At 39.2% G+C, this 27,618-nt stretch overlaps 1 protein-coding gene across 1 annotated transcript in view; it reads right to left on the bottom strand.

The window, feature by feature from the left end:
- Window positions 1–862: 862 nt before the first annotated feature.
- The window catches only part of LOC133052990 (nuclear autoantigenic sperm protein-like), a 121,896-nt gene continuing 95,140 nt past the window's right edge, over window positions 863–27,618 (bottom strand). The window contains 5 exon segments of the mRNA XM_061137743.1: window positions 863–2,345; window positions 2,347–2,389; window positions 2,392–2,712; window positions 4,853–4,958; window positions 6,313–6,401. Coding sequence (XP_060993726.1) covers window positions 863–2,345; window positions 2,347–2,389; window positions 2,392–2,712; window positions 4,853–4,958; window positions 6,313–6,401 — 2,042 coding nt within the window.

Here is a 27,618-nt window from a genome sequence, read left to right on the forward strand (position 1 = left end):
TTAATTGTTGTGACACATCTTTCAAGTAATGTGTCCATTTCAATGGAATGTTAATTTCAATAACATAAATCTCTTTATAGTTTTGTCATGTTCTTTCTTTGTGTAATTCGTGTTGACAATCCATTTTAATATACAGAGTTATGAAAAGACACAGTCAAACACATATGTGCAGGTATGTATGTAAATGAGTGTAATTCGCTCACCTGTATCCAACTCTTTGTGACCCCATAGACCATATAGTCCATGGAATTCTCCAGGCCAAAATACCGGAGTACCGGAGTGGGTGGCCTGTCCTAGTGAGGGAATGCTACCAATATCAGTCCTTCCGCTCATTTGCAGAAGTGCTGGTGTGGTCAGAATATGCGTGTTTCCTCAGATGTGGTCCTTGGCATCTTCCACTTTCTCTGCATGAACCTGAGAGAGTGGAACACAAGTTCCTTTCCCTGTGATGAATACAACGCTTTCTAGGGACATCTTTGTGGAACAGATTGCCCCCTCCCACTGCAGTCAGAGGATCCATACCTCTGTCCCCTGTGCCATGATGGTTTAGTCTTTTTCCTCCTTCTCCCCTCAGTACCTCTAGGACATCTCTATTAACCCATCCTCAGAATTATCTCTGATGGAACACCTATCCCTTAAAAAGAATATGTTTCTGGATGAGTATTTTTAATATGTCTGTTTGTATGTTTTAAAAGAGAGAGTTTCAGTAAAGACACAAGTAAATCTGTTGTATATTAAACTAATTTTTTTTTTTTTTGCTTACAATCTTTATTGAAGTTATACAAAAAGAATCCCCCCAAAGTGAAAAAATACATTATATACAAAACCACTTTCCATTAGGAGGAAGGCTCTGGTCCCTCTTTTAAAATGCAATGCTTTCACCTGTAGCTCTAGCCTCCACTGTCCCCTCCACTGCTGCCCTGCTTTCAGCTTTATTCTCAGCCTCCTCCTCCATGTTTTTGGAAACTTTGGTTCCACTGGAAATAGTGTCCCCACTGCCTCCGTTCACCTCCGGCTCTTGTTTGGCTTTCTTTGCATCATCTTTCCAGGGGTTCTCTTCCTCTGGTTTTCTCTTCTTTCTGACAAGGTGGGAAATATCAGTAACATAATTTGATGAGGAAGCACCATCTGTTGGCTTTCTATTGGCAATCATGGAAACTGAAGAGCTTCCTCCGCTAGGGGTGAAACCTGAAGTAGAGCTCTCCACCAGAGTTGCTTTCAGAGCCAGTTCAGCTACATTCCCACTATGCTGGGACTCCTTTGCATCTTCTATCTTCTCTCTAATTTCAGGGAGCAGCTCCTTCAGCTCCTCAATTTCTTTCTCATATTCAGTAGGTGATCCTTCAGCCTCCTTCATCTGCTCATTTAGTACAGCCATTCTCTTCTCAATGACCTCAATAGATTTGCTGACCTGTGCTACTACTTCATCATACTGAGAGTTGTACCCATAGGCCAAGCCCAGCTGGTAGTGAGTCTCTGCAAGGAGTCGACCATGGGCTTCCAGATACTGTTCCTGCAGGTTTAGGCAAGCCTGGAACTCCTCCACAGCTTGGAGGTAATTCTCAGATTCAACACTAACTTCTCCAAGTTTAAGATGTGCCTGTGCAGCATAAAGCTGAGCCTCCTTCGTGTCTTACCTTTTAAAACTGATCTTTGCTAAATCCAGCATATCCCAGGCAAGCTCCAGGTTCCCAATCTCCTCCTCTTCATTTTCTTGAAGGAACTTGTTTTCAAGAGCTGAATCATTTAGTGTTTCTTCAGCCTTGTCATTTTCTTTATCCTCCTCTTCTGAGCTCTCGGTTTCTTCCCCCTCTTTCATCTTTTCTTCTTTGTCTTGTGCTTCTTCATTAGCAGCTATCTTAACTTTGTCTTCAGGGGATTTCTCAGTAGCCCCCTGGGCCACCTCAGTTTCCACCCCATCTCCGGCTGCTTCAGACACTTCTACAGACAGCTTAGTCTCCTGGCTAGGGACCAACTCTTCCCTGACCTTCTCTAGTCCTGAGCCATCTTTTTTTCCTATCAGTCCTTCTGCATTAGTTTGTGGTTGAGTGGAGGCATGATCCCCTGCAGCTGACAGTCCATTGACTGCACCATCCTGAGAGAGAACTGTGCCCTGCCCTCTAGGCTTCTCAGAGACTTCTGATCTGGCTTCTGCAGCTGAGGCATCTGCAGCCTGTGTTGTCACCTCTGGTGACTCTTCGGCAGAAGGCAATTCTTGCCCTACCAACTGCTCAAGAATAGCCTTTCCTGGCTCACCTTCAGAGGCAGCTACCTGCTCCTTTGGCTCATCCCTACCCATATCCAGTGGCTTGACTACTTCTATATCCACTGGAGTGCCCTGCTTTTATAGTCACAACAGGTTGTTCTTTTGAAGCTTCTTTTGGTTTTCCTCTATGCTCACAATTACTTCTCCCTGATCCCCTTTTTCTCTGCACTTTTCTTGGACATCAGTTCCAGAAACTGATTTTCCTTCCTCAGCACCCGGTATTTCCTGATCTGGCTTTTTAGAAGTGACTTCAGCTTCATTCAGTCCTTCTGGTGCTGCTGCTCCCTTTCCCTCTTCAGTGGTTTCAGTTAACTGATCTGGAGCTGATTTAACTTTTTCCTGTAGTTCCTCTGCAGGCTCACTGATATCCATATCTTCTCTTCCACCCTTCTCCATTTCAGTTTCCTGTTCTTTATCCATTTCAGGCTTTATCAGAGACTTGTCTTCTTATTGTATATTAAACTAATTTATCTAAACCCTCAGAAATCAAGTGCCACCAGACAACACATGATTAGTGGCCAGAAGAGATGAGATCCGAGAGGAAGTGTGGGTGTGAAGAAAGAAGGATCATGTTAATCAGGAATCAGGAAAGTTATCTTCTGGTTGTTGGTCTTGATTCCAGGGATACAACATTGTGTCTGGTCTCAATGACTCCTTTGCAGATGAGTAAAACAAAAACAAATAATTAGTAGAGTCAACTTTGTGATGGTCACCAAGGGCGAGGCTCAGGCAGTAAGCTGTCCAGGGTACAGGAACTGGTAACTGATCCAATATCAGAATCCTGGTGGACCTCACTAGTCCACATCTCTCTGATGTGGGCGGGGGTCCCTGTGGAATTGTCCCCAGGAGATACATAGGGGGTGACCTTTCCCATTTGAGATCGATTCTAGGAGGGATGGTTTCTGAATTCTGATTCATGGAAAAGGTTCATTTCAAGGTGGTTTCTTTGATCTGTGATTGGGGCAAGCTCCCCTAATTCCACGGTTTTGTCTTTGGGGTCTTCAAGAATCAATGTTTAAATTTTTATTTTGTATTCGAGTATAGTTGATTAACAGAGTTGTAATGGTGCCGTGGTAGTGCAAGGTTCGGAGAAGGCAATGGCAGCCCACTCCAGTACTCTTGCCTGGAAAATCTCATGGACGGCAGAGCCTGGTGAGCTACCGTCCATGGGGTCGCACAGAGTCGGACACAACTGAAGCTACTTAGCAGCAGAAGCAGTGGAAGGTTAATAATCTACATATACATATGTTAATATCTATTTTTTTTTTCAGATTCTTTTCCCGTTTAAGGTTTTTACAGAATATTGTGTTTAGCTCTCTGTGGTGTATAGTATGACTTTCTCGTGTACCCATCTTGTATATAATAGTTTACACCTGCTAATCCCAAACTTCCAGTGCTCTTCTTGCCCAGCCTCCTTCTCCTTGAGGACTGCAAGTGTGTTCTCTACATCAGTGAATTCATTTTGTTTTGTAAATAAAGTCTTCATTTTATATTTTAGATTCCACGTTCAAGTAATACCTTGTAATCTTTCTCTTTCTCCTGCTGACTCACTTCACTTAGTATGATAATCTAGTTGCATCCATGTTTCTGCAATTGGCATGATTTCCTTCTTTTATGACTAATACTCTATTGGATATATGCAGCACATATTTTGTATCATGTTCACCTGGAAGCTAAAGTTTTCTTTTGCTTTTTATCTTTCATCTTTTTTTCTCTACAGAAATTGAAAAGCCACACTTTAGGCTAGAGCAGTGTAATTTTCAAATCTCTCTGAGGCTTAATTTAGAAAGTTTAAAGATTTCACTTTAAGAAAATCTTCTTCTGAGGGGGAATATATTTCAAAGGCATGTTTCAGTGTGGTTGGAGGGCCTTTACTGATTCTATCAAAATCGTGTGTGATATAACACTGGTGTTGCAGGAACCATGAGCTCTATTTAATCCAATTCTCCTAGAGAAGGGATGTGTGTGGACAGCCATGAAGTCAGGACTGATGAGAACATGAATTAGTTTCTACCAGGTTGTGGTATTGCTGCTTCTCTCTGACACCGTTGGTCTGCAGAATTCCTGAAGGATAAGGCTCTCTCACCAAAGATGCTCTGCACTAATCAACCAACAAATTTGGAATTTAATATGGCTCAGGAAAAGAAAAATAACCTAATGTAACCTAGTTCTCTAGTGATAGAATGTAAGCTGTTGGGACAAAAAACCATTACCTACAAAATTTGGCAGGTACGGAATCACCAAGTTTCCTTTTGAATTATTTAATGGGAACAGACGTAGTAACAGACGTTTTTCACTTACACTGAGGATACTTTGAAATATGTAGTTTTCCTCAGGGAAGCTGGTCCTCGGGGAAGATGAAAAGGACAGGGGAAAAAAAAAAAAATTGCACAAGATTACTACCATTCCCCAGAATTTCCAGGGCTTTTTTTCTTTTCTTTCTTTTTTTAAAATAAGACATTATATAAAAGATTATTTATGGATATAGAAATTTTGAATAAATTGATTTGTTTCCTAATGATTTGTTTCCTAATGATTCACCTATTGGGTGAATGATACATTTAGGGAAAAGTATAATTCCATTACCACTTTCAATGAAATTCACGATATTTTTCTCATCAATCCCTTTCTCTTCCATCAGCTTCTTGAACTCTTGCAAGCCTTTTTCTTCAATATTTGGTTTAACCGAAAACTACCGTGCAGAAAACAGAATTTTTACGTCTTAGAGAAATTTACGTCCCAGAGAAATTTCTGAATACAGAACAAAAGCTTGAGCAAGCAAGTTACCATTAAGCTTCAAACAGTTTCCATTTCCCATGACACAGATGTTTTCTGTCTGTCTTAAGAATTAATCTCCATGCAACTCTGTAAATTATTCCCTCCAGCATAGGCAGCAAGACCCAAAGACTCAGAGGAACTCCATGGATTTTGGGCTCCATCCATTACAGGATAGAACCTCCTTGCTTTTTTTTTTTTTTTTTAACAAATTCCTAGTTGCTATATCTACCACTCCTGTCTTGTATTGGTCCCAAATAAATAGGAACAGGGTTCTCCTCTGAGAGAGATCTTTTCACTACATCAGACATGATAATGGGAGATTTTTTTTTTTTTTTTTTGCTGGTGGTGTTAAATTAGCCCACTGTTCTCAGATCATGTTTCTATAATAAACCCATGTTGTTCCAGTGGTATTCACACATTTCAGTGCTTCAATATGGTTATTGGGGCTGATGTCAGTGTTCATAGGAGAAGGCAATGGCAGCCCACTCCAGTACTCTTGCCTGGAACATCCCATGGACGGAGGAGCCTGCTAGGCTGCAATCCATGGGGTTGCCAAGAGTCAGACACGACTGAGCGACTTGACTTTCACTTTTCACTTTCATGCACTGGAGAAGGGAATGGCAACCCACTCCAGTGATCTTACCTGGAGAATCCCAGGGATGGTGGAGCCTGGTGGGCTGCCATCTATGGGGTCGCACAGAGTCGGACACGACTGAAGCGACTTAGCAGCAGCTGCAACAATATTCATAAAAACAATGATTTGAAAAATTGCACAGGATGAATATCTATTCTATAAGTTTCTATTCCAAGGTTTCAAGTGTACTATGCAACTGGTATCAACTGAAGAAATTGAGACTGGCCTCATTATAGCCATGGCTTGAAATACATTGTGGTGTTAAAAAGAAAAAAAAAAAAAAAAGGAAAAGTAGACACAAATGCAACATTTTAATTGCCCTCCCATTAGAAGTTTTTAAGAAACTAAGCATATTTAGTGAAGTCAGCTTATCTTTAAATTACCACAGGTCAGATAATTTTGCAATTTCTGATGATCTGACCCCCTCTACCCCTGTGAGCTCCTCTTTCTTGGTAGATTATTTTCCACAGTCCTTAATTCTGTGAACAAAAAAACCTAGGTCTTGTCGACTGAGCAATGGATATTGTCATCATGCAATGATTCTATGGATAAAAATAGTGAGGATGGAAATGTTACATGATCTTGTCCTTGTGAATCGGATGATGTCATACAAACCAAATAGTCCAGTCAGTACTGTCTTCTTGTCATGTTCCTCGACATTGTTGTGTGCTACCAGAACATTTTTGGATGCATCAGCAATTTCAAATACATGTTTGCCCTCATCTGTGTGAGAGAGAAAAGACACATATATACAACCTTGCCTTAATTTATTGTCAGTTGAATATATTGTGACACTCTGAGTATAGTAGCAAGTGTACAGGCAATATTGATCTGTTTCTGAAACCATGGGTGTGCTGAAGGCAATGGTTGTTATGACAGAAAGAAAAGCAGGTAAGACTTTTCCATTCCTAAATTTTCATACACTTGATGGGATACACTTAAATTGTAATGAAATATGTACCACTTATGCCATGTAAAATTAAGAATATATTTTGGGGCTGTTATTAAAGAACCTAGGGATAGAAATGTTAGCCAGCATCCCCATGGCTTTCAACAGAAGCTGACTTTGTAGTTGAACTCAGGATGATTTCTTTGGATTTAAGTTCATTCACAGACCCTTGAGTGGATTAAGATGTTTTACTATATATTTTTTTAAAGTGAATGACACTGATGTGCAAAATTTAGTCTCCTGCAATGTCAGTTCAAAAGGCTGTTGTAAATTATCTGCGAAAACCATATGAAATACAGTTCTCCACATGCTATATGATTGGGTAACACTCATAATCGGTTGGAGACCTCTAAGCCATGTGTTTGAACATTTATCTCATGACAAAATAAACTGATTGGAGATCTTAGGGACTAGAGGCTGCTCACCCCTCTGATTCCTCATAGCAGTAGAATTCGGCTGTGTGGGATTTCTGAAGGAAGTTGTGCCAAGATTCCCACCCAAGCATACTCTGACCAGTGAAATACTCATACTTACAGTCAACAGCATAAGAGCCATCATCTTGCTTTATTCCCGTGATGTGTTTATGTTCCCATTTTCCCTTGTGTCTTAAAAACAAAACACATTTGAGCAGGTTGATTAAAGTCATGAAAAAATTTTATATGTAATTTGGATTTTCTTTATTTCTCCCCAAAGATTAAGTGTGGCATGTAAGCTTAGTGCCGGTAACAATGTGACCTTGAAAAGAGAAGAAACATGGTCTCTAAGGCCAAGTTACTGTCAAGGGACAAAGAGGGCTTGTCTATTAAATCAGAGCTGTAGTGCAAAAGATAAACGACAACCACAAAATAAATCACGTTTAAAGCTGAATATGGAAGAACCTAGAATTTCGGGAAAATAAAAGTATACCTGTTTTTAAAAAATACTTCTTGCAAACAGTGAGTTGTGCCCATCATGGCACACCTTGGGGGTACTCACAACCCTGGAAATGAGTCATTAAAAATATGATGGGAAAAAAATCACCAACTTAGGAAAATAAATATTAAATTTTATCAAAACACAAACTCTTCTTCCATCACAGTACCTTTAAGAGGATTAAACCCTGAAAGACACAAACGTTGAGACATACACATACACACAAGGAAACACTCAAGTACACATTTTATGCTTCTTTGACGTACGGAGATTATATCTGTGTCCCTCTTTCCTGTAATGAATTGATGCCAGTGGAGCTTCTGGGACCATCTCTCAAGCAAAGGCTCCAGGACGTTCCCTGGAGGATCAGAGAGGAACTCCCAGTGACAGCTCAGAGACCCTGCTCAGACCCATAACTCAGGGGGTCATGCTCTCAACATCATCTAGAGAGGCTCGGGCTTTACCTGTGTTTTCCTTCTCGTTGATTTTTACTTGCTTGATATAAAATTAGAAGTCTAGTGTGTCCTTTTTATCATCAAACAGAAGTTTCTGAGGTAAACCCTGAATGGTCCATTGGGCTTGATCTTCTCCAGGGTACTAGAGGCAATATATGCAGTTTTCCATTGCCCTGAAAGCTAATAGCAAAATTCCCCTTCAGATGTGTAGTCCTTCTCTTTTTATTTCATCCAGCATCATCGGTCATGAGTTTCCCATCACTTGTGCAAATCAGAGACGCTATCAAAATTGACAGTAATGTAAAACTGAAGTCAGAGTGAAAGAAGGAATTGACACTTTTCTGAGATAGCTTGAGCTCAGATGTCAAATGCAAGAACTCCAAAAGCTGTTTGACTGACCCTCTTTCTATGTTACAAGGGCTGGAAAAATGCAAGAGAGGCAACTAATACACAGTAAAGATGATACACAGATCAAACAGAACAGGTATAGAGTCAGTAAATGGAGGAGTGTTGAGTTGGAGGGACATGGCTCAGCTCATGGATCCACATAACAAAACCACAAAAGAAACACACACATACCCAAGACCTCCTCCCAGATCAGACCATCCCTGGTACCTCTGAGAGACTTGGCTGAGCTTCCTCTTCTTGGGCGGCACAAACCACAACAAATAGTAAACTCAGGAACACAACCTTCATTTTGACGCTCCTGTAGTCTTTCTTTGGTCAAAACTGAGGTTGCCCCAGTAGTTGAAGAGGCTGTGACTTGCCATCTTTTACACGATCATTATGTTGGTGTGATGCATCGTGAACCAATAGCTGTTCCTCCTAAGACCAAGGTTACACAGACGTCATCTTCAGTATCCTGCTTGGCAGGAATCATCTTTCATGTCATTTTGTCATTTTTATCATGATGAATGTTTTGGAGGAAGCTTGAGGGAATCTGGACATTTGACCTTTAGAGTGAATGAGAAATCACAAAGCATATGTTTTATTTCAAGGTCAAGAGTATTTATTTTCCTTTATATCCTGAGATCAAACTGGGATACACTGTCCAAGTTACATATCCCCCACTCCTGTATTGTTTCTTTAACATTTAGGAGAAAGTTTACAATTTATTTTCTAAAAGTAAAGATTGACTGTATGGATTAGCCAGGGTAAAACGATTTTCTAAGAGACCTTTGGAAAACCTCCTGTTTCCCTGAGGTGATGAAGACAAGAGCACAAAGTGTTCACCACCTCCTCCTGACCCTCAGTGGGATCAGTCCTCCTTGTAACTAAGAGTCAGATCCGTTCAAATGCCCCTTAACCTTGTCTGAAGAAGTCATGCACACAGCCCAATTCCACCGCTCATTTTCCACACACCTGTTCACCCATCTAATCTGTAGCATATTATCTACTCACTTACTCAATTTTCTCTCAGGCCAGCGAGAAAGCAGGACAGTAGTTCTTGTCCTTTTGTTTAGAATTTTGAAGAAAAAACCAATTTTCCTTACTCTATACACATACTTATATCCAAGGTCAGAATGGCAAAGAATCTATTCTTTCTGTTTCTTAAATCTAATTTTACTTAACTTCATCTTCATTCCCGGTAACTTTTCAAATAGATACACTACAGATTTATCTTGATCTGAGTATAGAAATGAGGGAACTAGAAAAGGGAACCCTCTTACACTGTTGGTGGGAATGCAAATTATTACAGCCACTATGGAGAACAGTGTGGAGATGCCTTAGAAAACTGGAAATAGAACTGCCATATGACCCAGCAATCCCACTTCTGGGCATATACACCGAGGAAACCAGATCTGAAAGAGACATGTGCACCCCAGTGTTCATTGCAGCACTGTTTATAATAGCCAGGACATGGAAGCAACCTAGATGCCATTCAGCAGACGAATGGATAAGAAAGCTGTGGTACATATACACAATGAAATGTTACTCAGCCATTAAAAAGAATTCATTTGAATCAGTTCTAGTGAGGTGGATGAAACTGGAGCCCATTATACAGAGTGAAGTAATCCAGAAAGAAAAACACCAATACTAATGCATATATATGGAATTTAGAAAGATGGTAACAATAACTCTATATGCAAGACAGAAAAAGAGACACAGATGTACAGAACAAACTTTTGGACTCTATGGGAGAAGGCAAGGGTGGGATGATCTGAGAGAAGAGCATTGAAACATGTATATTATCAAGTTTGAAACAGATCACCAGTCAAGGTTGGAAGCATGAGACAAGTGCTCGGGGCTGGTGCACTGGGATGACCCAGAGAGATGGGATGGGGAGGTAGGTGAGATGGGAGTTCAGGAAGGGGAACACATATATATCCATGGCTGATTCATGTCAATGTATGGCAAAAAACACTACAATATTGTAAAGTAATTAGCCTCCAACTAATAAAAATAATTGGAGAAAAAGAAAAGAAAGAAATGAGGGAACTGTGAGAGTCAGAATTCTTGAGTCAGCTGAGAGACAACAGCCAGAGTCCTGACCAGTACTGGCTGCTCCCGGGACAGATCAGAACTTAGAATCTTTGCTTTATATTGAAGTCAGACCTTTGAGGAGAGCTTGGATCAAGGCTGTCTTCAACTCACATCTTCAGTTGGCCACTTCCCTTCATGCTCAGATGGACCAAAAATATTACTTTTTTTTTTTGCTTTTCATTGCAATATCACATTTTCTCTTTCGTTCACACATTCCTTTGTATGCTGTCCTTTCTAAACTTCTGCTGTGAAGTCTATGTGCTAGAAGGTTCTCATGTCTTAAAACATCCTGAACTTTTTCTCTCTTAAGTCTCTGATTCAGATAATCATTTGATTGATTTTTCCCACCATGAGCCGCTGCAGGCTCCTAGTTCCCCAACCCATGCTCCCTGCAGTGAAAGGGCAGAGTCTTCACTGCTGGATACAGGGTCAGCCTGATAAAGATATTTTCAAGTAGGGATGTGATCAAGCTAACAACTCTTATCCACCTGCCATCACCCTTCTGTCCCTCCTTAGGCACCTCCAACATCCCCAGGTTTTCCTTTTGGATTCTTACCAACATGTGTCCCCTGGGAATGTGTCCTAGGACTACCCCATCTTAGGAAGACCTTTCTAACTACTAATCAAGGGGATGTTAAGCAGAGTTACTCTAAGAGTAACAGGTTGTGACAGTTCTGTCATTTTGTAACTGAAGCAAGGCATGGGGCTTTTAATCCCAGCTAAAATATGAATTATTTCATAATTCATTATTATGAAATAAATGTTAATCAAATTGTGGGTAAAGAAATAAAAAATAAAAATGGAGCACTGCTGAAAAAACTTTAGTCTTGTAACTAGTCCAAAATAATGTTAAGTTGTGATGGAAATGTCTTCCTGGTGTCTCCTTGAATTTATCCGTGTTTCTGTAACTATTAAACCTCCTTATCCAAGCTTATTAAATGTGTCTTAATTTTCTATTTTCTCTGTGATCATTAGTTTTATATCTTTACTCACATGACTCCTGTCTTAAACAATGTGGTGAATCTTTTGACCTTTATCACCAAAAGCACCTGGTTCCCTCAAGGACTTGTGAGCAAAATTTCAGTGTAGTTAAAATTGAAGATTGGATAATAAACCACAAGCCCATCATTTTACTTTTTAAGAAAATGACTATATTATGTGATCCTCCATGAACTTCGTAATCCTTGTGAAAACTTTGATGTTTGCAGGTAGATGTGGCCAAGATAGAATTCCCTGCAACTATCAGAGAGGCCAGGTCTTCCTGGTAGCTCAAATGGTGAAGAATCTGCCTGCAATGCAGGAGACCAGGGTTCAATCCCTGGGTTGGGAAGATCCTCTGGAGAAGGGAAAGGCAATCCACTCCAGTATTCTTGCCTGGAGAATCCCATGGACAGAGGTGCCTGGTGGGCTACAGTTCATGGGATTGCAAAGAGTCAGGCATGACTGAGCGACTAACATTACTACTCTCAGACAGGACAAGTCCCACAGAGAAAGGTCCACTGTGTATCCTCACTGTACACCTTTGACTCTATATTACTGTGTTCCTGCTATTTGTTTTCATTTCACCACGGCTGTATCTTTTTCTTTAAATGTTCGACAATTCCTTTGTGGGTATTTCAGTTGGTTTGGACACAGTCCTAGATCAAAGTGTTTATTATCAATGGAATAGGAATTGAACTTTTCAATCTCTCCACCCTACTGTAATAGCTGGTGACTGTGAGCTAATAACCAGGGTGGAACCCAAAGCCAGCATCCACGGCAGTAAACTCCAGTCCCTTCATTCTGAAGGTGTGTGCACCGAACCTGGAAAAGTTTCATTGCCCTGCAGAAAGTCTTGAGTTCTCCTTTATCTGACAGTAACAGACCAGACAATAAATTTTGTGCTGTCACCTTGTACCTACGCATGCATCAAAAAGAACCTGTGTCACTTTGTACCTACACATGCATCAAAAAGAAAGTGTGTTTGGTAAGATTCCTTCTGTGCACGCATTGTGCTGAATTCAGTAAGGTCAGATTACTGAATCCAACGAGAGCCTAATTCCCAGAACTCAGTAGGAAGCAGACAGACTGAGTTCATCATCCAGGGAGCAGTCTTTCTGGGAAAGGAGATACAATATACAGAAGTTAATGCACAATTTCCAAATCAATGCCTCTTTCTAAGTTATAGGATGAAAATAGAGAAATGTAGGAAGTGGTGCAGATGAACCGCTTTGCAGGGCAGGAATGGAGATTCAGACGTAGAGAATGGACACACGGACACAGCAGGGGAAGGTGAGTGTGGGCGGAACTGAGAGAGCAGCACTGACATCTATACCCCACCGTGTGTGAAATAGACAGCTGCTGGGAACCTGCTGCATAGCACAGGGAGCTCAGCTCGGTCCTTGTGATGACCTAAGGGGCGGGATGGCGGTGGGGTAGGGAGGCTCAAGAGGGAGGGGATACGTGTACACATCTGGCTGACTCATGTTGCTGCACAGTGGAAACTAACATAGCGTTGTGAAACTATTATGCTCCAATTAAGGAAACTCAAGCAGGGACTCTGTTTCAACCTAGAGGGGTGGGATGGGGAGGGAGATGGGAGGGAGTTTTAAAGGGAGGGGGTACATGTATACCTATGGCTGATTCATGCTGAGGTTTGACAGAAAGCCACAAAATACTGTAAAGCAATTACCCTTCAATTAAAAATAAATATAATAAAAAATGGTAAATTCTACATGCATGCTACTGGCTTTAGTTGTGTCTGATTCTTTGTGACCCCGTGGGCTGTAGCCCGCCAGGCTCCTCTGTCCATGGGATTCTCCAGGCAAGAACACTGGAGTGGGTTGCCACTTCCTTCTCCAGGGGATCCTCCCACCCCAGGAATCAAACCCGAGTCTCCTACATTGCAGGCAGTTTCTTTACGGATTGAGCTATGAGGTAAGCCCAAATACTACATAAATATTGCCAAATAAAATGTAAATGTGATGTAAAACATTAAAATGGGAACTTACAGTATATATGTACTCCTGTTTTGAAAAGAAGAAATATTTCCCTAGAGAAGTTTTGATTGATGCTCTGAGGGTACTTAGAAGAGAATGTTAAGTGTGTACGTGTGATGATAACACAGTAGGACTTGAGAAAAAAACATGCAAATGTGTTTTGAAAGGTCCCCTTAGTTGGTTGTATCTGTCAAAATTCTACAAGTGTATTGACTTTTTGTTTAGAGAATTTTTTTTTTGTTGTTGTTTTAATCTGGACCATTTTTAAACTTTTCATTAAATTTGCTCCAATATTGCTTCTGTTTTATAGTTTGGTGTTTTGGCCTGGAGGCATGTGGGATCTTAGTTCCCTGACCAGGGATTGAACCCACACCCCCATGTGTATAGGAAGGTGGAGTTCTAAATCCTGGACCACCAGCAAACTAATAGCATTTCAGTCACTTTGATAAGGCTTTCATTTAGAGACATTATGAAACAATTCATACACACACAAAAGGATAAATTTTCTGGTTTGCTTTTTGTATAATGAAACACTTAGAAATAATTTCAAGAGTCTAGTAGCTTTGACACATTCATTGTGAAAAATGTAAGAAATTGCATTCATAAATTAGAACTCTTTGAATCAACACAATCTGTAAAAATACTAGTACTTCAAATAAACACAAGCAGAAATATGATTCTCTTTATGTTTTAATTCTCACATATGTATAAAGCAAAGACTGCTCTCTATTATGTTAGTATGCTTGTGCATTAATGAAAAAACACACTTATGTATAGAGTTTAAACAAATCTGTCAGAGGGAACTAACTCTGTCTAGGGGATTAAGGAGTAAATTAGGGTGGATAAATTTTAATATGAACATTCAATATGAAATGTTTATTAAACATTTAATATTTAATATGAATTAAATATTTTAATATAATCATGTATTTGTGGATGGCTTCATCTCAGTCTAGTGACATTTCTTTTAATTTCTTGGAAATTTTTCAACTAAATCTTTTTTTAAAAAATTAATTTATTTTAATTGGAGGTTAATTACAATCTTGTGTTGGTTTTTGCCATATGTTGACATGAATCAGCCATGGGTGTATATGTGCCCCCAACCCCATCCTGAACCCCACTCCCAACTTCCTCCCGAACCCACCCCTCTGGGTTATCCCAAAGCATGGCTTTAAGTGTCCTGCTTCATGCCTCAATCTTGAACTGGTCATCTATTTACCATATGGCAATATTCATGTTTTTCTGCTTTTCTCTTATCGTCCCACACTCACTTTCACCGACATAGTCCAAAAGTCTATTATTTGCTTCTCTGTCTCTTTTGCTGTCTTGCATATAGGGCCATCAATACTGTTCCCCTAAATTCCATATATACGCCTTAACAAACTGTGTTGGTATTTCTCTGACTTACTTCACTCAGTATAATAGGCTCCAGTTTCAATTAAATCTTCTTGACCTGCATCTTTATGGAGCATTGTCATCAATTCCTTTAACAGATAAGGACAAGTGAAATTTTCTGTTCCATTGTGCGTCAATTGTCGTAACACATCTTTTAACTAATGTGTACATTACATCCGGAGTACTAATTCCAGTAACATAAATCTGTTTATACTTTACCCATGATCTGTATTTGTTGGGTTTGTGGTGAAAATTTGCTTTTCCAAAGGAAAAAGAATTAAAAAAATGAGGACAATCTCAGACACCTCTGGGACAATGTTAAATGACCCAGCATTCAAATCATAGGTGTTGCAGAAGAAGAAGACAAAAAGAAAGGGCATGAGAAAATACTTGAGGAGATAATAGTTTAAAGCTTCCCTAAAATGAGGAAGGAAATAGCCTCCCAAATCCAAGAAATCCAGAAAGCCCCAAATAGGAAAAATCCAAGGCAAAACATCCCAAGACACATATTAATCAAACTAACAAAGATCAAACACAAAGAGCAAATATTAAAAGCAGCAAGGGAAAAGCAACAAATAACACACAAGGAGATCCCCATAAGAATAACAGCTGATCTTTCAATAGAAACTTTTAAGGCAGAAGGAAATGGCAGGACATGCTTAAAGTGATGAAAGAGAAAAATCTATAATCCAGAATACTATACACAGCAAGGATCTCCTTCAGATATGAAGGAGAAATCAAAAGCTTTACAGACAAGCAAAAGCTGAGAGAATTTAGCATCAACAAACCAGCTCTTCAACAAATGCTAAAGGATCTTCTCTAGACAGGAAACACAGAAAAAGTTGATAAAATTGAACCCAAAACAATAAAGCAAATGGCAATGGGATCATACTTATCAATAATTACCTTAAATGTAAAGGGGCTGAATGCTCCAACCAAAAGACAAAGACTGGGTGAATGGATACAAAACGAAGATCCCTATGTATGCTGTCTACAAGAGACCCACCTCAAAACAAGGGACACATATAGACTGAAAGTTAAGGGACTGGAAAAAAATATTTCATGCAAATGAAGACTAAAAGAAAGCAAGAGTAGCAATACTCATATCAGGTAAAGTAAGCTTTGAAATAAAGCTCTTGAAAAGAGACAAAGAAGGACACTACATAATGATCAAAGGATCAAACTAAGAAGAAGATATAACAATCATAAATACATATGCACCCAAGATAGGAACACCACAATTTGTAAGGCAAATGCTAACAGCCATGAAAGGGGAAGTTAACAGTAACACAATAATAGTGGGAGACTTTAATACCCCACTCACACATATGGACAGATCAATGAAACAGAAAACTAGCAAGGAAACACAAACTTTAAATGATACAATGGACCAGTTAGATTAATATCTATCTATATATATATACAATATTAATATGTAAGTATATATAATTAATGTAGATAATATATATGTAATTATATAGTTAATTTATATTTATATCTAGTTAATATCAATAGGACAATTCACCCCAAAACAATGAATTTCACCTTTTTCTCAAGTGTACCCAGAACCTTCTTCAAGATAGACCACATTCTGGGACATAAGTCTAGCCTTGGTAAATTCAAGAAAATTTGAATCATTTCAAGTATCTTTTCTGATCACAATGAGGTAAGATCAGATGTCAACTACAGGGGAAAAAGAAACTTTTAAAAATACAAACATATGGAAGCTAAACAACATGCTTCTGAGTAACAAACAAATCATGGAAGAAATAAAAAAGGAAATCAAAATAGGCATAGAAACAAATGAAAATGAAAACACGACCACCCAAAACCTATGGGATTCAGTAAAAACATTACTAAGAGGAAGGTTCATAGCAATACAAGCTTACCTCAAGAAACAAGAGAAAAATCAAATATATAAACTAACTTTACACGTAAAGCAACTAGAAAAAGAAGAAATGAAGAACCCCAAAGTTAGTAGAAGAGAAGAAATCATAAAAATCAGAGCAGAAACAAATGAAAAAGAAACAAAGGAGACTATAGCAAAAATCAGCAAAACTAAAAGGTGTTTCTTTGAGAAGATAAATAAAATAGACAAACCATTAGCCATACTCATCAAGACAAAGATGGGAGCAGAATAAAATTAACAAAATTAGAAATGAAAGTGGAGAAATCACAAAGACAACACAGAATTACTAAGGATCATAAGAGACTACTATCAGCAAATAAATGCCAATAAAATGGACAACTTGGATGAAATGGATGAACTCTGAGAAAAGCATAACCTTCCAAAACTGAACCAGGAAGAAGTAGAAAATCTTAACAGACCCATCACAAGAACAGAAACTGATACTGTAATAAAAAATCTCCCAACAAATGAAATCCCATGACCAGATGGCTTCGCAGGTGAATTCTACCAAAAATTTAGAGAAGAGCTAACACCTATTCTACTCAAAATCTTCCAGAAGACTGCAGAGGAAGGTAAACTGCCAAACTATGAGGGCACCATCACCCTACTATCAAAAACAGGCAAAGATGCCACAGATAAAGAAAACTACAGGCCAATACCACAGATGAGCATGGTTGCAAAATCCTCAACAAAGTTCTAGCAAACAGAATCCAACAACATATTACAATGGTCACACATCATGACCAAGTGGGCTTTATGTCAGAGATGCAAGAATTCTTCAATATTTGCAAATCAATCAATGTGATATACCACATTAACAAATTTAAAGTTAAAAGCTATATGATTATCTGAATCGATGCAGAGAAAGCCTTTGACAGAATTCAACACCCATTTAAGATAAAAAAAAAATCCACAGAAAGCATGCATAGAAGGAAAACACCTCAACATAATAAAAGCCACATATGATAAACCTACAGCAAACATTACCCTCAATGGGGAAAAATTGAAAGCATTTCTCCTAAAGTCAGGAACGAGACAAGTGTTCCCACTCTCACCACTACTATTGAACATTGTTTTGGAAGTTTTAACCACAGCAATCAGAGAAGAAAAATAAATAAATAAATAAAAGGAATCCAAATTGGAAAAATAGAAATGAAACTCTCACCATTTGTAGATGACATGATCCTCGACATAGAAAACCCTAAAGACACCACCAGAAAATTACTAGAGCTAATCAATGAATATAGTACATTTGCAGGGTATAAAAGTAATACACAGAAATCCCTTGCATTCCTATACACTAACAAAGTGAAAACAGAGAATTTAAGAAAATAATCCCATCCACCATTGTGACGAAAAGAATAAAATACTTAGGAACAAATCTATCTAAAGAAACAAAAGACCTATATATAGAAAACTACAAAACACTGATAAAAGAAATCAAAGATGACACAAAGAGTTGGAGAAATATACCATGTTCATGGATCAGAAGAATCAGTAGAATGAAGATGAGTATACTACCCAAAGCAATCTTTAGAGTCAGTGCAATCCCTATCAAGCCACCAATTGTATTTTTCAGAGAAATAGAACAAATAATTTCACAGTTTGTATGGAAACACAAAAAACCTTCACTAGCCAAAGAAATCTTAAGAAAGAAGAATGAAAGTGGAGGAATCGAGGAGGAGCCAAGATGGAGGAGGAATAGGACGGGGAGACCACATTCTCTCCTACAAATTCACCAAAAGAACAACTGAATGCAGAGCAATCTTCACAAAACAACTTCTGATCGCTAGCTGAGGTCATCAGGCGCCCAGAAAAGCAACCCATTGTCTTCAAAAGAAGGTAGGACAAAATATAAAAGATAATAAGAGAGACAAAAGAGCTAAGGACGGAGATCCATCCCAGGAAGGGACTCTTAATAGAGGAAGCTCTCAAACACCAGGAAACCCTCGCGCTGGTGGGTCTGGGGGAAGTTTTTGAATCTCAGAGGTCAACCAGACTGGGAGGGGAAGAATAAATAAAACTCACAGATTACGTGTGTGGAAGCAGCTCCCAGCAGAAAAGTACCCCAGACACCCGCATCCACCACCAGCAAGTGTGGGCAGGACGGAGAGCAGCGGGCAGCACTGCTTAGGGTGAGGACCAGGTCTGAGTGCCCTGAGGACAATCGGAGGGAGCTTTTGTGAGTTACCAACTTAAACTGTGGGACAGTAAAAGAGAGAGAGAAAATTGACTGGCCCGAACACACTGCCTGTGGTTCGCAGGACAAACGGACCGAGCAAGTCCAGAGAAGAGCTTGCAGGTTGCAGACTGGCCCAGCCCCACCGGAGGCAGAAGGCAGGGGGGAGGAGAAAGGGGAGGGCTCGGCCCCAAGGACCGCACCCCCTACTGCACTGCAAACAGGCCTCCACTTTCTAATCAAAAACCTCCTGAGCTGGGAGGGCCACAGCAAGACACAGGGCGCAGGCACCCGACCGGCGTGGGTGGGGAGTGGGGCTGGGGACACGGAGGGCAGAAGGTGCGCTGCACCTGGGGAGAGTGCGCCCGTCAAGCTCCTGGCTGCCTGAGCCACTCGGACGGTGTAGGCACAAAACGCAGGCACGGCTGTTTGTTCCACGCTTTTGTGGAACACCTGAGGGCTGGAATCGTGCGCAGTGCAGGGCACGCTCCATATAGAACAGCCAGGAGCCTGAGCAGCGTAGACGGGAAAGCAGCGCCAGCCCCTCCCCACAGCGCGACGGAACTAGCAACCTGAATAAGAGACCACCTCCGCCCGCCTGTGTCAGGGCAGAAATTAGGCACTGAAGAGACCGGCAAACAGAAGCCAAATAAACAAAGGGAACGGCTTCAGAACGGACTGATGCAACAGATTAAAATCCCTGTAGGTAATACCGACTACACTGGAAGGGGCCTGTAGATATCAAGAAGTGTAAGCTGGAACGAGGAGCTATCTGAAACAGAACCGAAACCACACTGACTGCAATAGCTGCAGAGAAATTCCTAGATATATTTTTACTTTTTTTTTTTTAAAGGAAAAAAATTTATTTTTTAGTTTTTTCTCTTTTATTTTCTTTTAAAATTCCCTATTACTCCCCCATTACTCCTTAACTTTCATTTTCATAGATTTTTATGATTTTCTTAATTAGGAAAAAAATTTTTTTTCTTCTGTTGTTTTTTTTTTTTTTCTTTTTTTTAATTCCTTTTTCTCTTCTATTTTCTATTTTCCTTTTTCTCTTATTTCCTTTTAAAGTCCTCTATTACTCCTCTACTACTCCTTAATTTTCGTTTCATTACACTATAACCTTACAAAAAAAGAGAGAGAAGCCCTATTTTTAAACTGAACTTCATACATATTTCTAAAAATTTTTTGTGTGTTTTTGTTTTGAATATAGCATTTTTAAGAGTCTAACCTCTACTCTAGACTTTTAATCTTTGTTTTTCAGCATATGATATAAATTGTGGACATTTAAGAATCCAGTATCCAGTTCCCATTTTTATTCAGGAGTGTGTTGATTATTCTCTCCCAATATTGACTCTCCTTTTTCTATCTCAGAACACCTCTATTTCCTCCTTTCCCCTTCTCTTCCCAACCAATTCAGTGAATCTTTGTGGGTGTCTGGGCTACGGAGAACACTCTGGGAACAGACAACTGCATATCGGTCTCTCTCCTCTTGAGTCCACCTTTTTTCTCCTCCTGCTCATCTCTATCTCCCTCCTCCCTCTCCTCTTCTTCATGTAACTCTGTGAACCTCTCTGGGCATCCCTCAAGGGGGAGAATCTTTAGCCATTAACCTAGAAGTTTTATTAGCAGTGCTGTATAGTAGGAGAAGTCTTGAGACTACTGGAAGAATAAAACTGAAATCCAGAGGCAGGAGACTTAAGCCCAAAACCTGAGAACACCAGAAAACTCCTGACTACATGGAACATTAAGTAATAAAAGACCATCCAAAAGCCTCCATACCTACACTGAAACCAACCACCACCCAAGAGCCAGTATGTTTCACAGCAAGACATACCACACATATTCTCCAGCAATGCAGGAACATAGCCCTGAGAGTCAACATACAGGCTGCCCAAAGTCACATCTAACACACAGACCCATCTCAAAACTCATTACTGGGCACTCCATTGCACTCCAGAGAAGAAATCCAGTTCCACGCACCAGAACACGGACACAAGCTTCCCCAACCAGGAAACCTTGACAAGCCAATTGTCCAACCCCACCCACTGGGTAAAACCTCACAATAAAAAGGAACCACAGACCTCCAGAATACAGAAAGCCCACTTCGGACACAGCAATCTAAACAAGATGAAAAGGCAGAGAAATACCAAACAGGTAAAGGAGCATGAAAAATGCCCAGCAAGTCAAACAAAAGAGGAGGAGATAGGGAATCTACCTGAAAAAGAATTTAGAATAATGATAATAAAAATGATCCAAAATCTTGAAAACAAAATGGAGTTACAGATAAATAGCCTGGAGACAAAGATTGAAAAGATGCAAGAAATGTTTAATAAAGACCTAGAAGAAATAAAAAAGAGTCAATTAAAAATGAATAATGCAATAAATGAAATCAAAAACACTCTGGAGGGAACCAAGAGTAGAATAACGGAGACAGAAGATAGGATAAGTGAGGTAGAAGATAAAATGGTCGAAATAAATGAAGCAGAGAGGAAAGAAGAAAAAAGAATCAAAAGAAATGAGGACAACCTCAGGGACCTCTGGGACAATGTGAAACGCCCCAACATTCGAATCATAGGAGTCCCAGAAGAAGAAGACAAAAAGAAAGGCCATGAGAAAATACTCGAGGAGATAATAGCTGAAAACATCCCTAAAACGGGGAAGGAAATAGCCACCCATGTCCAAGAAACCCAGAGAGCCCCAAACAAGATAAACCCAAGGCAAAACACCCCAAGACACATATTAATCAAAGTAACAAAGATCAAACACAAAGAACAAATATTAAAAGCAGCAAGGGAGAAACAACAAATAACACACAAAGGGATTCCCATAAGGATAACAGCTGATCTATCAATAGAAACCCTCCAGGCGAGAAGAGAATGGCAGGACATACTTAAGGTAATAAAAGAGAATAACCTACAACCTAGATTACTATACCCAGCAAGGATCTCATTCAGATATGAAGGAGAATTCAAAAGCTTTACAGACAAGCAAAAGCTGAGAGAATTCAGCACCACCAAACCAGCTCTTCAACAAATGCTAAAGGATCTTCTCTAGACAGGAAATGCAGAAAGGCTGTATAAACGTCAACCCAAAACAACAAAGTAAATGGCAATGGGACCAGAACTATCAATAATTACCTTAAATGTAAATGGGTTGAATTCCCCAACCAAAAGACAGAGACTGGCTGAATGGATACAAAAACAAGACCCCTATATATGCTGTCTACAAGAGACCCACCTCAAAACACGAGACACATTCAGACTAAAAGTGAAGGGCTGGAAAAAAATATTTCACGCAAATGGAGAACAAAAGAAAGCAGGAGTCGCAATACTCATATCAGATAAAATAGACTTTCAAATAAAGGGTGTGAAAAGAGACAAAGAAGGACACTACATAATGATCAAAGGATCAATCCAAGAGGGGGATATAGCAATTATAAATATATACGCACCCAACATAGGAGCACCGCAATAGGTACGGCAAACACTAACGAGTATGAAAAACGAAATTAATAGTAACACAATAATAGTGGGAGACTTTAATACCCCACTAGCAACTATGGATAGATCAACTAAACAGAAAATTAACAAGGAAACACAAACCTTAAATGACACAATGGACCAGCTAGACCCAATTGATATCTATAGGACATTTCGCCCCAAAACAATCAACTTCACCTTTTTCTCAAATGCACACGGAACCTTCTCCAGAACAGATCACATCCTGGGCCACAAATCTGGTCTTGGAAAATTCAAAATTTGAAATCATGCCAGTCATCTTTTCTGACCACAGTGCAGTAAGATTAGATCTCAATTACAGGAAAAAAATTGTTAAAAATTCAAACATATGGAGGCTAAATAACACGCTTCTGAATAACCAACAAATCATAGAAGAAATTAAAAAAGAAATCAAAATATACATAGAAATGAATGAAAATGAAAACACAACAACCCAAAACGTATGTGACACTGTAAAAGCAGTGCTAAGGGGAAGGTTCACAGGACTGCAGTCTTACATCAAGAAACAAGAAGAAAGCGAAATAAATAACCTAACTCTACACCTAAAGCAATTAGAGAACAAAGAAATGAAGAACCCCAGGGTTAGTAGAAGGAAAGAAATCTTAAAAAGTAGGGCAGAAATAAATGCAAAAGAAACTAAAGAGACCATAGCAAAAATCAACAAAGCTAAAAGCTGGTTTTTTGAAAAAATAAACAAAATTGATAAACCATTAGCAAGACTCCTTAAGAAACAAAGAGAGAAGAACCAAATTAACAAAATTAGAAATGAAAATGGAGAGATCACAACAGACAACACTGAAATACAAAGGATCATAAGAGACTACTACCAGCAGCTCTATGCCAATAAAATGGACAACTTGGATGAAATGGACAAATTCTTAGAAAAGTATAACTTTCCAAAACTGAACCAGAGAGAAATAGAAGATCTTAACAGAGCCATCACAAGCAAGGAAATCAAAACTGTAATCAGAAATCTTCCAGCAAACAAAAGCCCAGGGCCTGATGGCTTCACAGCTGAATTCTACCAAAAATTTAGGGAAGAGCCAACACCTATCTTACTCAAACTCTTCTAGAAAATTGCAGAAGAAGGTAAACTTCCAAACTCATTCTATGAGGCCAACATCACCCTAATTCCAAAACCAGACAAAGATGCCACAAAAAAGGAAAACTACAGGCCAATATCACTGATGAACATAGATGCAAAAATCCTTAACAAAATTCTAGCAAACAGAATCCAACAACATATTAAAAAACGTCATACACCATGACCAAGTGGGCTTTATCCCAGGAATGCAAGGATTCTTTAATATCCACAAATCAATCAATGTAATACACCACATTAACAAATTGAAAGATAAAAACCATATGATTATCTCAAAAGATGCAGAAAAAGCCTTTGACAAAATTCAACACTCATTTATGATTAAAACTCTCCAGAAAGCAGGAATAGAAGGAACATACCTCAACATAATAAAAGCTATATATGACAAACCCACAGCAAGCCTTACCCTCAATGGTGAAAAATTGAAAGCATTTCCCCTGAAATCAGGAACAAGACAAGGGTGCCCACTCTTACCACTACTATTCAACATATTGTTGGAAGTTTTGGCCACAGCAATCAGAGCAGAAAAAGAAGTAAAAGGAATCCAGATAGGAAAAGAAGAAGTGAAACTCTCACTGTTTGCAGATGACATGATCCTCTACATAGAAAACCCTAAAGACTCTACCAGAAAATTACTAGAGCTAATCAACGAATATAGTAAATTTGCAGGGTAAAAATTTAACACACAGAAATCCCTTGCATTCCTATACACTAACAATGAGAAAACAGAAAGAGAAAGTAAGGAAACAATAACTTTCACCACTGCAACAAAAAGAGTAAAATACTTAGGAGTACACCTACCTAAAGAAACAAAAGACCTATACATAGAAAACTATAAAACACTGATGAAAGAAATCAAAGAGGACACAAACAGATGGAGAAACATCTGTTCATGGATTGGAAGAATCAATATTGTCAAAATGGCTATTCTACCCAAAGCAATCTATAGATTCAATGCAATCCGTATCAAGCTACCAATGGTATTTTCCACAGAACTAGAGCAAATAATTTCACAATTTGTATGGAAATACAAAAAAACCTCGAAAAGCCAAAGTAATCTTGAGAAAGAAGAATGGAACTGGAGGAATCAACCTGCCTGACTGCAGACTCTACTACAAAGCCACAGTCATCAAGACAGTATGGTACTGGCACAAAGACAGAAATATAGACCAATGGAACAGAATAGAAAGCCCAGAGATAAATCCACGAACCTATGGACACCTTATCTTTGACAAAGGAGGCAAGGATATACAATGGAAAAAAGACAACCTCTTTAACAAGTGGTGCTGGGAAAACTGGTCAACCACTTGTAAAAGAATGAATCTAGAACACTTTCTAACACCATACACAAAAATAAACTCAAAATGGATTAAAGATCTAAATGTAAGACCAGAAACTATAAAACTCCTAGAGGAGAACATAGGCAAAACACTCTCCGACATGAATCACAGCAGGATCCTCTATGACCCACCCCCCAGAATATTGGAAATAAAAGCAAAAATAAGCAAATGGGACCTAATGAAACTTAAAAGCTTTTGCACAACAAAGGAAACTATAAGCAAGGTGAAAAGACAGCCCTCAGATTGGGAGAAAATAATAGCAAATGAAGCAACAGACAAAGGATTAATCTCAAAAATATACAAGCAACTCCTGCAGCTCAATTCCAGAAAAATAAATGACCCAATCAAAAAATGGGCCAAAGAACTAAACAGACATTTCTCCAAAGAAGACATACAGATGGCTAACAAACACATGAAAAGATGCTCAACATCACTCATTATCAGAGAAATGCAAATCAAAACTGTAATGAGGTACCATTACACGCCAGTCAGGATGGCTGCTATCCAAAAGTCTACAAGCAATAAATGCTGGAGAGGGTGTGGAGAAAAGGGAACCTTCTTACACTGTTGGTGGGAATGCAAACTAGTACAGCCACTATGGAAAATAATGTGGAGATTTCTTAAAAAACTGGAAATAGAACTGCCATATCACCCAGCAATACCACTCCTGGGCATACACACTGAGGAAACCAGAGCTGAAAGAGACACGTGCACCCCAGTGTTCATCGCAGCACTGTTTATAATAGCCAGGACATGGAAGCAACCTAGATGCCCATCAGCAGACGAATGGATAAGGAAGCTGTGGTACATATACACCATGGAATATTACTCAGCCGTTAAAAAGAATTCATTTGAATCAGTTCTAATGAGATGGATGAAACTGGAGCCCATTATACAGAGTGAAGTAAGCCAGAAATATATAGATCATTACAGCATACTAACACATATATATGGAATTTAGAAAGATGGTAATGATAACCCTATATGCAAAACAGAAAAAGAGACACAGATGTACAGAACAGACTTTTGGACTCTGTGGGAGAAGGCCCGGGTGGGATGTTTCAAGAGTACAGCATGTATATTATCTATAGTGAAACAGATCACCATCCCAGTTGGGATGCATGAGACTAGTGCTCGGTCCTGGTGCACCGGGAAGACCCAGAGGAATCGGGTGGAGAGGGAGGTGGGAGGGGGGATCGGGATGGGGAATATATGTAACTCCATGGCTGATTCATGTCAATGTATGACAAAACCCATTGCAATGTTGTGAAGTAATTAGCCTCCAACTAATAAAAATAATTGAAGGAAAAAAAAAAAAAAAAGAAAGAAAGAAAGTGGAGGAATCAACCTGCCTGACTTCAGATTATACTCCAAAGCTACAGTCATCAAGACAATATGGTACTGGCCCAAAGACAGAAATATAGATCAATGGAACAAAATAGAAAGCTCATAGATAAACCCATGCACCTATGGACAACTTATCTTTGACAAAGGAGGCAAAAATATACAATAGAGAAAAGACAACATCTTTAATATGTGGTGCTGGGAAACCTGTTTAACCTGTACAGGAATTTACCTAGAACACTTTCTAACATCATCACAAAGATAAACTCAAAGATTAAATATCTAAATGTAAGACCAGAAGCTATAAAATCCCTGGAGGAAAACATAGATAGCACACTTAATGAGAAATCTCAGCAAGATCCTCTATGACCCACCTGCCAGAGCAATGGAAATAGAAGCAAAATTAAACAAATGGGACCTAATAAAACTTAAAAGTTTTTGCAGAAGGAAGGAAGCTATAAGAAAGCTGAAAAGACAGCTTTCAGAATGGGAGAAAATAATAGCAAACAAAGCAAGTGACAAAAAAATAAATCTCAAAAATATACAAGGAACTCACCCAGCTCAATACCAGAAAAATAAATGACCCAATCAAAACATGGGCCAAAAACTAAACAGACATTTCTCCAAAGAAGATATAGAGGGGGTTAACAAACACATGAAAAGATGCTCAACATCACTCACTATCAGAGAAATGCTGAAGAGGGTGTGAAGAAAAGGGAACCCTCTTACGCTATTGGTGGGAATGCAAACTACTACAGCCACTATGGAGAACAGTGTAGAAATTCCATAAAAAACTGGAAATAGAACAGCCATATGACCCAGCAATCCCACTCCTGTTACACACACTGAGGAAACCAGAATTGAAAGAGACATGTGTACCCCAATGTTCATCACAGCACTATTTATAATAGCTCGGACATGGAACCAACCTAGATGTCCATCAGCAGACAAATGTATAAGAAAGTTATGGTACATATCCACAATGAAATATTACTCAGCTATTAAAATTTGAATCAGTTCTAGTGAGGTGGATGAAACTGGAGCCTATTATACAAAGTGAAGTAAGTGAGAAAGAAAAACACCAATATAGTATATTAATGCATATATATGAAATTTGGAAAGGTGATAATGATGACCCTATATGAGAGACAGCAAAAGAGACACAGATGTAAAGAACAAAGTTTTGGACTCTGTGGGTGAAAGTAAGGTGGGATAATTTGAGAGAGTAGCATTGAAACATGTATATTACCATATGTGAAGTAGATAACCAGCCCTAGATCAATGCATGAGATGGAGCACTCAAAGCCATTGCTCTGGGACAAATCAGAGGGATGGAATGTGGAGGAAGGTGGGAGGGGTTTGGGGACAGGAT

This window comes from Dama dama, chromosome X (genome assembly GCF_033118175.1).
Source record: "Dama dama isolate Ldn47 chromosome X, ASM3311817v1, whole genome shotgun sequence".
NCBI lineage: Eukaryota > Metazoa > Chordata > Mammalia > Artiodactyla > Cervidae > Dama > Dama dama.